The sequence below is a fragment of the Erpetoichthys calabaricus genome, chromosome 6 (genome assembly GCF_900747795.2).
Source record: "Erpetoichthys calabaricus chromosome 6, fErpCal1.3, whole genome shotgun sequence".
Classification (NCBI taxonomy): domain Eukaryota; kingdom Metazoa; phylum Chordata; class Cladistia; order Polypteriformes; family Polypteridae; genus Erpetoichthys; species Erpetoichthys calabaricus.
The window spans coordinates 112,661,923-112,676,660 of NC_041399.2; the positions used below are offsets into that span (position 1 = coordinate 112,661,923).

Here is a 14,738-nt window from a genome sequence, read left to right on the forward strand (position 1 = left end):
TTTCCGTAGCCACCCCCAGGCCTGATTACTGCCACACCTGTTTCAATCAAGAAATCACTTAAATAGGAGCTGCCTGACACAGAGAAGTAGACCAAAAGCACCTCAAAAGCTAGACATCATGCCAAGATCCAAAGAAATTCAGGAACAAATGAGAACAGAAGTAATTGAGATCTATCAGTCTTGTAAAGGTTATAAAGCCATTTCTAAAGCTTTGGGACTCCAGCGAACCACAGTGAGAGCCATTATCCACAAATGGCAAAAACATGGAACAGTGGTGAACCTTCCCAGGAGTGGCCGGCCGACCAAAATTACCCCAAGAGCGCAGAGACGACTCATCCGAGAGGTCACAAAAGACCCCAGGACAACGTCAAAAGAACTGCAGGCCTCACTTGCCTCAATTAAGGTCAGTGTTCACGACTCCACCATAAGAAAGAGACTGGGCAAAAACGGCCTGCATGGCAGATTTCCAAGACGCAAACCACTGTTAAGCAAAAAGAACATTAGGGCTCGTCTCAATTTTGCTAAGAAACATCTCAATGATTGCCAAGACTTTTGGGAAAATACCTTGTGGACTGATGAGACAAAAGTTGAACTTTTTGGAAGGCAAATGTCCCGTTACATCTGGCGTAAAAGGAACACAGCATTTCAGAAAAAGAACATCATACCAACAGTAAAATATGGTGGTGGTAGTGTGATGGTCTGGGGTTGTTTTGCTGCTTCAGGACCTGGAAGGCTTGCTGTGATAGATGGAACCATGAATTCTACTGTCTACCAAAAAATCCTGAAGGAGAATGTCCGGCCATCTGTTCGTCAACTCAAGCTGAAGCGATCTTGGGTGCTGCAACAGGACAATGACCCAAAACACACCAGCAAATCCACCTCTGAATGGCTGAAGAAAAACAAAATGAAGACTTTGGAGTGGCCTAGTCAAAGTCCTGACCTGAATCCAATTGAGATGCTATGGCATGACCTTAAAAAGGCGGTTCATGCTAGAAAACCCTCAAATAAAGCTGAATTACAACAATTTTGCAAAGATGAGTGGGCCAAAATTCCTCCAGAGCGCTGTAACAGACACATTGCAAGTTATCGCAAACGCTTGATTGCAGTTATTGCTGCTAAGGGTGGCCCAACCAGTTATTAGGTTCAGGGGGCAATTACTTTTTCACACAGGGCCATGTAGGTTTGGATTTTTTTTTCTCCCTAAATAATAAAAACCACCATTTACAAACTGCATTTTGTGTTTACTTGTGTTATATTTGACTAATGGTTAAATGTGTTTGATGATCAGAAACATTTTGTGTGACAAACATACAAAAGAATAAGAAATCAGGAAGGGGGCAAATAGTTTTTCACACCACTGTATATATATATATATATATATACACACACACATATACATACATACGTGGTAGTAGGATAGATGGTGTTTAAATCTGTCCCAGCTCCACTGTGGATTGTATAAAGATGCTTTTTGTTAATCTGAATAATTTTAGTTGCTTTAATTACTAATCCACGGAAGCACTGCAGTCTTTTCTTTCCACTGATATACAGTATATTATTGATACATGAGCAACAGGCCTTTGCTAGACATTGCTGCCCTTATTGTGATGATGCAAATTGAAGGTCATTCAGAAAAAAATTGTGATGACAACCACAATTTACACATAAAAATACTAAAGTACAAGTCACCTTCATTCTAATTAAAATGAAAAATATTCAGTGATTAAGAACTAAGTTGAAATGACAAGTTGTTAGTTATTTATCAAAACCTAGACTAGAAATGCAAAAGTAAAATTTTAAGTACATCTGCTGCTGAAACTTGGACAGTCAAGTTTCAAGTTTCCATTACAAAATATTTAGTGAAGATAGTGAAAAGAAAAAAGCTAGATGTAGTGTCCTACTGTACTTTTATATGTTGTTTTGTTCCAGTTTTGTTCTTGAACTGCCAAATGAGAAAACTTTATTTCAATGTAAATTGTTGTTAACAAAAAATAGTTGTCCAGATCATCCAGAAAAAAGGGTTGCAAGTAGAACTGATTTTCACTGCCTTATTTTGTCAAACATTAGGCACAGCTGATCCATGATAGGAATACTGCATCACATTCATTCCTCAATGAAAATGCTGATGCCAGTCCAGATAGAGTCCATATGACATGGACTAAAGAGAAGCTGATAGCAGAGAAACAAAGAAATAGAGACCCATCTGGAATGGGTGTTAAGGACATTTTCAACATGAAACCGTAAGTGTGTATTTACTGCAGTTTACAATTAAATGAAATGTTTTGTAACTTATAATAATAATCCACTTCTTCAATTGTATTATAAAAACATTCAAATGACAATGAAAAATAGCTCTCTCACATAAAGAGTGTAAAATTATATTATTCTGCAATTTTTGTATATTTTATCTGATATATGTCCAAATGCTTTGTGAGTGTTCCATAGATCATGAGTCACTTTATTAATTTGTTTAATTAATTTCAAAATGTATGTTTTTAGGGACATATAGATGATCTGAGACAAAAGGACAATAAACACTAGATAAACTTTATGAAATTTTTTTGCTCAAGATAAATGCTTTTAAAGTTTTGGAGGCAGTTGTATTAAGGATGTAGTCAATAGAGAGCATTATTTGCAACTAAAACATAGTATGTATTTTGTTTAATGTAGAACACATATTCTGATTATTTGCAACATAGTTTTTAGACATTGCACTTTCAGTCTGTTTTTATAATCTTCACTAAGTTGTTTTTCTGTTTTGGACTTTTGTACTAAATTACTTTTTTTTACTAATAGCATTTCTGACTTTGTATGGTATATACTGTAATTAATGCTTATATCACACATGGCAAAATCTGTTGTTAAAAGTAGTTATAGACATACAGGCCAATTTATTTACTATAAAAAGTATGTATGTTGTTTAAAGTTGGTTGTCACAGTCACATTTTAAAATACTACATGTAGCATATTTCCACTACAGTACTCTAACCAAAATAAGATGTATAATAAATCCAAAGATTGTTTATACAATAATACACACATTATACAAATACATCATAATTTGAATTGTTTGGAGAAAATTTTGTTAATTATAATAAGCAATTTATGCTGATAAAAAATAACCTGGGTAGGGTTAAAGAATCAGCTTTAGGGATTTTGTTTACAAACACTGTTGTTATTAATAGCTAATCCACCATGACTGAACAATAGCACAATTGATATTAAAGTTTACTTTTCAGTTAGAGCATTTTCCTATACAACATACATTGTTAAATTAATTAGTTTTGTTCAGTGTTTTATTCGGTTAAGACATTGGCACTATTTTGTGCATTTGTCTGGAAATAGATATATTGATATAAATGTCAGTATCACTGAATTGTATAGATTTTAAGTCAGTCTTTTTGAACAGATTAGCAGAACCATGCAAATGAATGGAAAAGCTATTACTTAAGAAATGTGCAAAAAAAAATACACACATATATACTTTTTTTTATTGCTCTGTACACTTAACATTATAAAACAGAATCTGGACTTTTTATTTAAGGTTAAGTCCTGTAATTATTTCAGGATGTAGACATATATGATATGTTTTGCATATTTCTTTGCAAAATGAATGCTACAAATTAATTAACTGCACATTTTCGGTGCTCTGTTTTTCTTGTAGAGAATGGGAAGGCCTGTAAGTCATTTTTTAACTTAAGTTGTATGTGTTTGTATTACTGTTTTCATTTTTTTTAAATTCATACACATTCAGCACACAATCTGAAGTGAAAATTATATTAATGTCATGGATATCAATGCAACCTTTTTGACACTTCTTTGAGCTGTTAAAAGAAACTATTGTTTCCACAAAGGCCAAATATTTACATTGTAGTCATTGCAAAAAATTTAAAGTAAAAAATTATGCCTACTTGTTTTGAAAAAATAATTAAATTGGAATCTGAAATTCACTTCTGTTGTGAGCTGAAGGTGTGCTGTTGTTTTCTGCATGCAGCTAATTTCAAATAATATTTGCAAATAATGTCATGGTTGCTTTCCAAATTATACATTATACACATATGGCTATTATACTACCTGTACTGTACTTTTAGTATTGGTTAAAATTAACTTCAGATTTTATTTTTGGCATTGAGCCTTTTTTGCTAAATGTACTATATATACTATCTCAGTTAACTTATTAGATAAAAATATTGTTGTGGTAAATATTTTTGGTAAATGTGGAAAGCACACACTGATGTTATAAAAACTATAATATTCTTAATGCTAACCAAGATCATTTTAACCATAATGCATGAGGAAAAGTCTTTGTGCTTTACTAATATTGTAACTAATTGGAAAGTATGATGCATGCATTTTGAATGGTAAGTGTATATAATGAATTACAGTACATGGCTAGTCATACTGTCCATATATATCTTAATTACAGTAGTACTAGGGTGTTGTACCATGTTAGCCATTATGAATGTAGAGAAAAGCCAAGCAAAATGACACCTTTTATTGGCTAACTAAAAAGATTACAATATGCAAGCTTTCAAGGCAACTCAGGCCCCTTCTTCAGGCAAGATGTAATACAGAGACTGGAGTTCCCTATGTTTATATACACACTCTAGGACAAGAAACAACATTGGTAAATCTTTAAATGTGAAAATTTAAATGTAAAAAATGAATAGATTCATTCAGGCTAGGGTTAATTTAACAAGAGAGAAAAGAACAATGTATTGTCAAGATCTCTGGATAAGATAACTGTCCAACAAAATCTCTTGAAGTTTGTAATGAGTTTTTTCAAAACAATGTGGATCTGTAGTCAGGTTGTCTGTCATTCTGAGAGATGTAAACAATCCTCATATCTGGCCATAAAACTCTTGTCTTTATTCAATCCATGTTGTAATGAATTAAAATTTTAGCATGAGTTTAACTTCCCATTCTTTTCTCTCTTGCTGTGTTTTGAAGTTGCCCATAAGCACTGTGACTTTAAAGTCCCTCTCACAGTGTCCATGGCTGTTGAAGTGGGCCGCTACAGGAACATCTGTGTTGCCACGTTTAATGTGGTACCTGTGTAAATTCATTCTCTGGCGGAGTGTTTGTCCAGTTTCTCCCACATAGAGTGCAGTGTCAGGACATTTCATGCAGAAAATTAGGTAGACTACATTAGATGATCTGCAAGAAAATGATCCCTTTATGTGATGTATAACTATACGGTCTGTATCATGTTTTGCATCTTTTCTGTAGTCGTTGAAGTTGAACAAATTGCTTTGGTTGCTATGCGGTGTTGCTGGTAAGCCAACTTCAAGCCCTCTTTATAGGCATACATCCATCCATATTCCTAAACCTCTTAGCAAGAGCAGAATCATGGGGCAGATGGAAGCATCAGGAACAATCCCTGAAAAGGGTGTCAGTCCATCACAGGGGCATGCACAGGGACAATTTACCAACAGCAATTCACCTAAGTTTAGTCAGGCTGAAAATTAGTAAGTTCAGTATAGATGTTTTAGTGTAGACACAGTGATATCACAAAATTGTCATTCCTGCCTCACATTGCCAGAGTCTGCATGATTTCAAAAATCTAAAGCTAGTGTTAAAAATGCAATGCAGTGTAATCGGTTCAGTTCAGACATGTTATTATTTGTACAAAGTACAATGAAACTTTTTTTGTTCTTTTCACTACACTGCCTCTTGTCGTGATTATTGCTTTGTAGACTGCAAAATAGCAACACAAAATGTAATAGGTGAAATGCCAGTGTCATTTAGGAAAAAATATACATATAATATAAGCACACATCTGCTTGTTGTTACAAGCCATGGAGGAACATAACTAGCACAAGTACAATATTAAGAAAATATAATTTGGCAAAGGGAGAGTGGGAGGGTTGTCATAACGTCAATCATAATGGCAGCTGTGAGCAGACAAGTGAATAGGTGTATTCTTGCCACAAGTAAAACAGGACCAAGAATCTGTGATAAAATGATTACTTCTAGTTTCCTTTCATTATCACAAGAATGCCTCATAAACATGGAAGGCACATTTTCTTACATTAAAATCTTTGCTACTTCAAAGTGAACGTATTTGGTAATTTTTAAGGCTTTTTCTATCACCTGTGAACTCATGTACCCTTCAATCTTATTGTAAGCTGCAAGAACAGATAAAGTATCTCTCTATTATAAAAAATATCCTGGGAGATGAGACGTGATCTTCATGTTAAGATCATGGAAGACCCACGAGACGAAAGAGATTGGCCACAGAGCATCTCGCGGGGACCTTAAACATGAGACTTTGTGCCAAGAGATTGACCCAGGACCGTCTCGCGATGACGTAGAACATGAGATTCTTGCAAGACACGCCCTACTTAAAACCAGTATCAAATAATACCGTGGGCAGCAAAACATTCAGTCGTCTAAAGGATTTGAGCACACACGGATCCAGGGTCTCAGTACATATAAAGCGTATAAGGACAATACATTATAAATGAAATATCGACGACTAAGCGAAGAAGAAAGCAGCATGGAGAAAAGAGACTTAAAAGCGTTGGAGAGAAAAAAGCAAAAAAGAAAAAGAATAATCAGCCAAGCACATCCAATCGGGCTCAGAATTAAAAGACGGAGATTAAAAGACAAATTAGAACTTCATAAAGACGTTCACAAACGTTGGCGCTATACACATGCAGAGCAGGTTAGAGATTATGAAAGCAGTGGAATTCGAAAGGCTCAAAAAAAAAAAAAAGGCGCGATACACATGTGGAGAAAATTAAAGAATATGAAAGTAGGAAAATTAGAAAGTATAAAAAAAAAAGAAAGTAAAGATTGCAGTAGCGCAAACAAATGGAAATTATTACTCGAAAAAGGGAAAATAATCACCACGGACCAGGTGTCATTGGAAAAAAAGCAGGACAAAGCAAGGTCAGAAATAAAAGACAGAGTAGAAAACAAAGTAAAACGTCATAAAGAGGTTACAAAACAAGGGGGCCAAACACATGCAGAGCAGGTTAAACATAATGAAAACTGGAAATGAAAAGACTCAAAAAAAAAAAAAAAAAAAACGTAGGTGCCATACACATGCTGAGCAAGATACAGAATATGAAAGCAGAAAAAAACGACATTGTCAAAAAAAGAAAGTAAATATCGCATTAGCGCAAAAAATGAGAAATTATTACTCGGAGAAATAACAAAAAGGCGAATAGAGATCAATATATGGACACAGGTGATATGTCTGAAGTATGTAAATATTGTAAGGCTTTGAAGTTTAAGTCTGAGAATTTCAAAAACGGGGTTTGCCTCACATGCATTTATTGGTTACTCTGCAAAAAAAATGAACTGCTGATGATGTAGATCGTTTTGTCTGTGCTGAAATTCCAAACAGAGAAACCTATCCTGAATTATGGTGCAAAGTCATTAAACACATGTCTTACGGACCTCATTTAAAAGATTCAGCATATTGGGACTCCAAAGATTCCAAATCTTGTTTTTACAGAAGTTCTGTAAAAAAAAGTGAAACTAATGAAATAGCAACAATTCAAAGAAAAAAAAATCTTAAAAGTGTGTATCCAGAAAACCAAACACAGGGGTTGGTGAGCAAAGCCCCCTAGTTTATTAAAAATTTATATATAAAATTTTTCACTTTAGAACAGAATTTTATGTGGCAAATTAATATACTGTATACCATGATTTTAAAGAAGTAACTTTGATTTGGAAAATATCAAACTTATTCTTTAAATTAATTTAGCACAAGTGTGCAACATAGCAAAATGTAAAAAAAACGGAATACTTTCTGATTCTACTGTGTGTGTATACTGCCACACACACATAATGTTTATATATATACATAAATATATATACATAATTATAACACAAAGGCAAAGCCCACAAGCAATATACAAAGATACAGTCCAGTTCTTAACAGGATAATTACTTAATCATTAGCTCTAACAATGGCAAAATATTCTGTTTGTAACTGGAGTGGATGTAAATGAGTGGAGCAACTAAATGGGAGATAATGCTTGGATGGCCATCTTACTGACTGCAAGCTATTCCTGGTGTATCAGTAAGGACTGCTTTGGATATCTCCTTGACTGCAGTGGCTATAATTTGATGCATTGTTGTAAATGCAGGCTGGGAGAAATGTTGAATCTGATTCTGTTGACAGAAGATTCAGTTGGCTTTGCCAAGATGTCCTTAAATAATTCACCCTGAGCAGATGGTTAAGACATATCAAATGTTTGATCTCCAAAGGGCAAACGTAGATCATCACTGCCATCCCATTCCCGTTTTTAGCAGCTGGAAAACCTTCACATATACATTTATACACATGTGGAAGGGCAGCAACAAACTACGTTTATAAACTGGAAATAAACATGTTTATGTAGCCTCATTTTCTTAATTTAATCAATGAGGCAATCAAATTCTGATAACATTAGGAACACAGGGAAAAAAGAAGAACCTCAATTTTATGATTAAAGTGAAATTTTGGCTTTAATCTGGAAGTTTTGACTTTAATCTCATACTTAATTTCGTGATTAAAATGGAAGTATTAAGATGAAATTTGATCACATGCTTCATTATATTTTGCGACCTGCAGAAACACAAGAACACACATACAAATATGTCTGCAAGGAATGAGTTTAAATAATTAAAGGTGGATTTGTTTATTTAATACATTGAGTGTATGTTGTAGGCCTACTATCCTAAGCTGTTTCTCAGAAGCATCACAAAGAAAGTGATAACTCCATCTTGTTATTTTAGCACTGTTATCACTTTATCATAACTAAAGTAACATGCTACATCCTTCATAATCTACGTGTTCCTAACCCAGTTTCTGATCATTAACAGCTTTACAAACTGGCTTTCTCCCAAACCACATGCAGCGATCACCACATTGGATGCATTAAATTCACATTATGACAGCTCTGTGAATATTTACAATATTAAATACATGTAAGAATTTATAGTTTTACATTTTATAGATAAATTGTTAACTTCATGTAAATAATTTATATGGTTAATAATTAAACATGTATAACAAAGATTTTTCAGTGTTCTTTAAATGTTTTGAAGAATCAGTGTTGCACAATTACAGCTAGTTTTCCTTTGAAAGAAATTTTTATTGTGTGGCAATAGATTATGTGCAGAAGCAGGAAGAAAGAAGAGGAAAGGCCATTAACTGAGGTTTGATATATTTGGACAGAGAGAGACGAAGGTTATACTGTATTACAGAAAGCCCACCTAGGGGAACATCCATTGAATTCTTTGTTTGTCGACAACCATCACCTCAAAAACCCAGCATACACATCTCTCTATTATAAGAAGAAAATCCTGTCCTGGAAAGCAAAAGCAACGTGACAATACGTGATCTTCTCGGAAGACATTTAAAAGACCCGCGAGACCAAAGAGACTTGCCACGATGCGTCTCGCGGGGACCGTAAACATGAGATTGTCCAAGGGCCGTAGCAAAAAGGACAGTGGCTGTACAGGCTTTAAAAAAGATCGAAGGGCAGCGCAACAGCAGCAGCCCGCCCCCCGATCCCCACCCGCCAACAATGCGAGCAGCATTATACGTCCTGCAAGAAAGAATTTAACCACGCCCAGGGCCAGAAATAAAGTACAAGTTTTGTTTTTACAACGTCACACGAGACCAGGCAGTGAGCCATCATTTAAAAGGAGTCCACGGACCTCTAACCAAGCAGTTGTTGGATTGGTTTTGGCAGACAAGCATCATGTGCTCCCAGCTCTTAAAACAACGACATGCGAGAGGCAGAAGAGACAGCTCACAAGCAGCAGAAAGACAGCAAATAATCCAAAGACATATCCTTAACGCGTATTCAGACGACCCCCCCTTCACAATACGTCTGGCAAGAAAGAGATGTAACCACGCATGTGGCCGAAAATAAAGGACAAGAATTGTTTTTACAAAAGTTTTTAAAGTAAGTAAAAGTGAAAATAATGCATATGTAACAATTCCAAAGAAAATAACAATCTATTTAAATTGTAGATTGCCTGCCTAAGGTAAAGTCATCCCTGATGAATGGGGATGTGGGAATGAGGGGTCCTTTCATCGGATTAGTGCTATTTCAGATGTGGAATGGCAAAATGGGGGAGGCAGCTTGATGAATGAGGTCTCCAGGACTTAAAACAAACCTAAATCTTATTATGTGATGTCATCTAATGTGAAATTCTATTCCGTACTTCTAGAATTTATATTTTTATTCTGTATTGAGGATTTATTCTTTTCTATGTATTGTACTGTATTGTATTGACCCCCTTCTTTTTGACACACACTGCATGCACAGCCTACCTGGAAAGGGGTCTCTCTTTGAACTGCCTTTCCCAAGGTTTCTTCCATTTTTTCCCTACAAGGGTTTTTTTTTGGGAGTTTTTTCTGGTCTTCTTAGAGGGTCAAGGCTGGGGGGCTATCAAGAGGCAGGGCCTGTTAAAGCCCATTGCGGCACTTCTTGTGTGATTTTGGGCTATACAAAAAATAAATTGTATTGTATTGTATATCTGGTAAACCAAACACGGGGGTGAGCGAGCAAAGCGAACAGGGGGCAGAGCCCCCTAGTATTATTTAAATTAAACCCATGGGCTGTAACTGATACCCAGTCATACTACCAGCCTGTTGGGAGTCCAGTCACACATCTGCGATAAAGTCTGTCTGTATTGAATACGTAGCATTGGCTTAGCTAATATATGTGAAAAATGTGGTTCCTCTGGTTTCATAAATCATCATGTGTTTTTTGTTTTCACTGCATTGCATTGTAGTCAAGTTGTTCTTCATATATATAACATGTAAACAAACACACAGTGGACTGTCAAAGAAAAAGTTTTGGAAGTTTTAATACTTAAAGGAATTAAGGTACATAGATTTTCAGATGCACACCATCTGGACAGGCTGTTGGCAAAGAATAAAATAGGTTATGATGTACAGGTTTATTCACTTCACTGTGTCATCTCCATACATTTTCTTAACCCACTTAACCAGGGCATGGTCACAGAGAAGTTGTTGCCTTTTCCAGCAAGCAATGGGCAAAAGTCAGGAAACTAACCCTAGACAGAGCAGTCCGTCACTGGGTGAGCACACACACTACAGCAAACCTTTTGCATTCATTTCAGAAACAACAGGTGTCCAGATTGTTGCACATTTATACACTTTGCCATATTATTAAGTTAAGATGATATATTTCTACAACTTTTTTCAGTTCCACGGGAGGACTAAAGCTGCACCTTAAGATGAATGTATTACAATCGACTGCTTTTCATTTGACTTTGTAATGCCTCTTGTATGCGGCTCCAGGGGAGGGGATAATAAAGTAATGCTGTTTGCTCACTAATAAAACAGCTGCTTAAGAGTGGTATTGGGATGGGCCAAAAAAGTAGCTTATACAGTGTGTACTTGCATCGTGAAATTCTTTATTAATCGAAAAATACATCCTTGGTGTGATAGTGGCGCCTTGTCATCCGTCATGCTCACCGTCATGCTCACCTAAGCACAGTCGGCTTGATGAGCTGTTTCACCTTGTCATGTGTAACAGTAAACTGTGCATTTGGCCATTAGTGGCAATTTCGTAGATACAGTACCTCATCTAACTCTGTATGATTCCTCCGTCTAAACAGGCACAATTTTCTGGACAGTCCTTTCAACATCCTTTTGCTAATTATGATTCTGTGCTAACTGCCACAAATTATCTAGAATTTCAAAACTGCCAAAACCATTTCTGAAATACATGTGCAGTAACACAGTGATGAATACCATTTTTAACTGTTTTCTTCCGTTTTCACAGTTCACAATGTTACAGATCATGTGATCCCATTTTGTCTTGAAATTACAACTTTAAACTCATTGGTAATTTACAATTAAAGTCAAAATTTCCAGATAATCACTAAGTACAGGTATTTTTTCTGTTATGCCTTTAATTTTTTTTTCTTTTCTGTTATGTTTCCTCCCTGTGGCCCTAATACACCACTGTAGTCATGGACCAAACTGTCAGTCAAGTACAAGACTTTTAACCTTTTTTTTTTTTTTTTTTTACATTATTGCTGCTACTTTAGTTTTCTCTTTAAATATTTAACTATAATTTTGGACATTTTAAATGTAGATTTTTTTGTGGATCATCTTTCACTTATGACTACTGAAAAGATATTTCAAAGACAGTATGGCAACATCTCTGTTTAACATACTCTGCATGCATGTTATAATTTAAAATTAATTTAAAAATAACTCGTTTTCTACTAAGGCTAATACATTTTTTCCTAAAGTGTGATTTGTTTATTTATTTGTATATTTATTGCTTAAAAGTAAATATGAAAACAAAATTGCCTTGACATATGCTTGTATAAATGCAGAAACTAAAAAGAGGAAACCTCATGTAACAGAAGACGTTTGTTTCCATTTTCTTAGCAATCAGTCAAATGTAAGGAGAATGCACACAGCTGTTAAGCTTAATGAAGTTGTGCGGAGCAGATCTCAGGATGCCCATGTGGTGCTGCTTAACATGCCTGGACCACCCAAAAACAGATGTGGAGATGAGAACTGTATCCTTTTTATTTTTCAACAGTGGCAATTTCCAAATATGTTATTCCTAAAAGTGAAAACATCCTACTTAATTTTTCCTTTCCTCAAGAGCTTAGACTTCATTAAGGTCACTGGCTATTGTAGAATCAACGTTTTTTGTGTTTGTCATGATTTGCATATTTGCAAAATAATTCTTACGAAGGTTCCCAGGTAGAGACTGATAAAACAACACTTTTCAATTATGAATAGTCAGAAAGTAGTGCATGTTGAAAGTGAATCAGTATTGTGTCATTGTTTTGATTTTAGCCATTTTTTTAATATAGCTTATTATTGTCCAAAAAGTTTTTGGTCTAGGATTATCTTGGAGAGGACATATTTTTTCCCCACTGTCAAAATTCTGGGGAGTCTTTTATAAAGGGAGCTCAGTGTGTTTTAGAAATACGTGGCATTCACTAATTTTTTTTCTCCCCCTTTTCTTTTCCACGTTTGTTATTTAAAGAATAAACACAATAAGAAGACAGAATCCAACTGAAAAATAGCAAATATAACAATATTCATAAAACTAAGTTAAACCCCCAGCCAGTTTAGTCAGCTATATAAAATAGTTCTTTGTATAGGATAAGCAAAAAAAAAACAAAAAGGCTTAGCACAAACCTGACGTGCTTACTTTGGAATTACATTAATTAATTCTTAGCAAATTCTGCTAGAATATTTATAATAATAATAATTCACAGGAATTTAGGCATTTCTAATACAATGAGCAAAAAGTGATCTAGGTTGATTGGTCACTGGTAAAAGAAGGTTTACTGTTTTTAATGTTTGTATAATATGGTAGGTCATAAGGTGAAGCAGTAACAGTACTAATGCAGCAGAGTTGCTGCCTGCCAGCTTCAGAATCTTGTGTGGATTTGACAAGCTCTCCCCCCATCTGCCTGTTTTTTCCTCCCATAGTTCAGAGACATGCAGATTAGGTTCATTGGCAGCTCTAAATTGGGCAAAAATAAGAAGTGTGTGGTTAAATGTGTTCAACTGGATTAAGTGTGTTAGAAAATTAATGGATGGTACATATAATATGCTGCTTTAATGTTAAAGGATTGAGCTTCATTGTAACATCTTCAATTTAAGAATACTGTGCATTGTATGTTACATTTATTCTCTCGCAGTGACCCATAGCTGGATGAAGGGCTTAGGGTGGATTGTTTTATATATAGTTTATGCTGGCAGTTGTGATGTCTTCTGCCTGTCATTTACAAAGTCAAGTTAATGGATGCTAGATTAGTAAAGATACAATCAAATAAATACATCATAGACAAATATTTAAAGTCACTAATGTCAAAAAGGCAATATTTTTGTAAATGTTACAGCCAGATTTCTGGCAGCAGTCCATTGTAGGGAGTACTCATTCAAGTACACACATTTTCAGTAGACCCATTTCAAGACCCAATTTCAACTATTGCATGTCTTTGTAGTGTGGAAGAAAATCAGGGTACCCTGACTGATTATTTAAAAAATGTTCCCTTGAGCAGAGGCAGCCATGGCACAAGGAAGCTATGTACATAGTCCGGTGTTACAGGGGTGTATGTCTGTCTGAATGATTTGCCTTGTGTTGTACATTCTGCATGTTATGTTTGATTTCTGCTTTTTGGATGAAACCTGTTTAGAAAGATTTGCATAGGACTCTTTTTTTCTTGACTTATGCTACAGATATGGAATTTTTGGAAGTTCTAACGGAAGGACTCAACAGAGTTCTGTTGGTTCGGGGAGGTGGCAGAGAAGTCATCACAATCTATTCTTAAAAGAATTTAAAAAACTAAAAAATCTACTTCGGTTCCAAACCAGAAGTTTGCTCAGCTCTCATGGTTTTGTGCATATGGTATAATTTGTGGATATCTATGGAAAAGGTGCTAGAGACAGATACAGTTTTGGTATGTTAAATACTCCAGAAATTAATATTTTGTACTTAAGTATTTGTGAAGCAACAAAGATTAAAAAAAAAACAACTGTTTTTGTTGTAATCAGTTTGAAAGCAGTCCTTTATTCATTGCAACAATACAGGGAGAAAATCATTTGTATCAGAATTTAATATGTATATAAAAAAAGTTCATCTGTTGTTGCTGAAAGTACATTTCAAGGTCAAAGGTGTTATTCTAAAATTTAAAAATGCAGATTGTTTTTTAAGTTTGAGATAAGGGAACGAGTTTTTATGGTTATTTTCTAAGCAACATGGTGTTTCTGCTGTGTC

General features: G+C 35.1%; 1 protein-coding gene across 3 annotated transcripts in view; it reads left to right on the plus strand.

Annotated features, from left to right (window-relative positions):
* Nucleotides 1-14,496, plus strand: part of slc12a7b (solute carrier family 12 member 7b) — a 233,137-nt gene extending 218,641 nt beyond the window's left edge. For all 3 annotated transcript variants that reach the window (XM_051928816.1, XM_051928817.1, XM_051928818.1), the window contains exons 22-25: nt 2,068-2,240; nt 3,665-3,679; nt 12,383-12,516; nt 14,201-14,496. In XM_051928816.1, the coding sequence (XP_051784776.1) occupies nt 2,068-2,240; nt 3,665-3,679; nt 12,383-12,516; nt 14,201-14,292 (414 nt within the window). In that variant the 3' untranslated portion in view covers nt 14,293-14,496. The remainder of the gene's footprint in view (nt 1-2,067; nt 2,241-3,664; nt 3,680-12,382; nt 12,517-14,200) is intronic.
* Nucleotides 14,497-14,738: the final 242 nt, after the last annotated feature.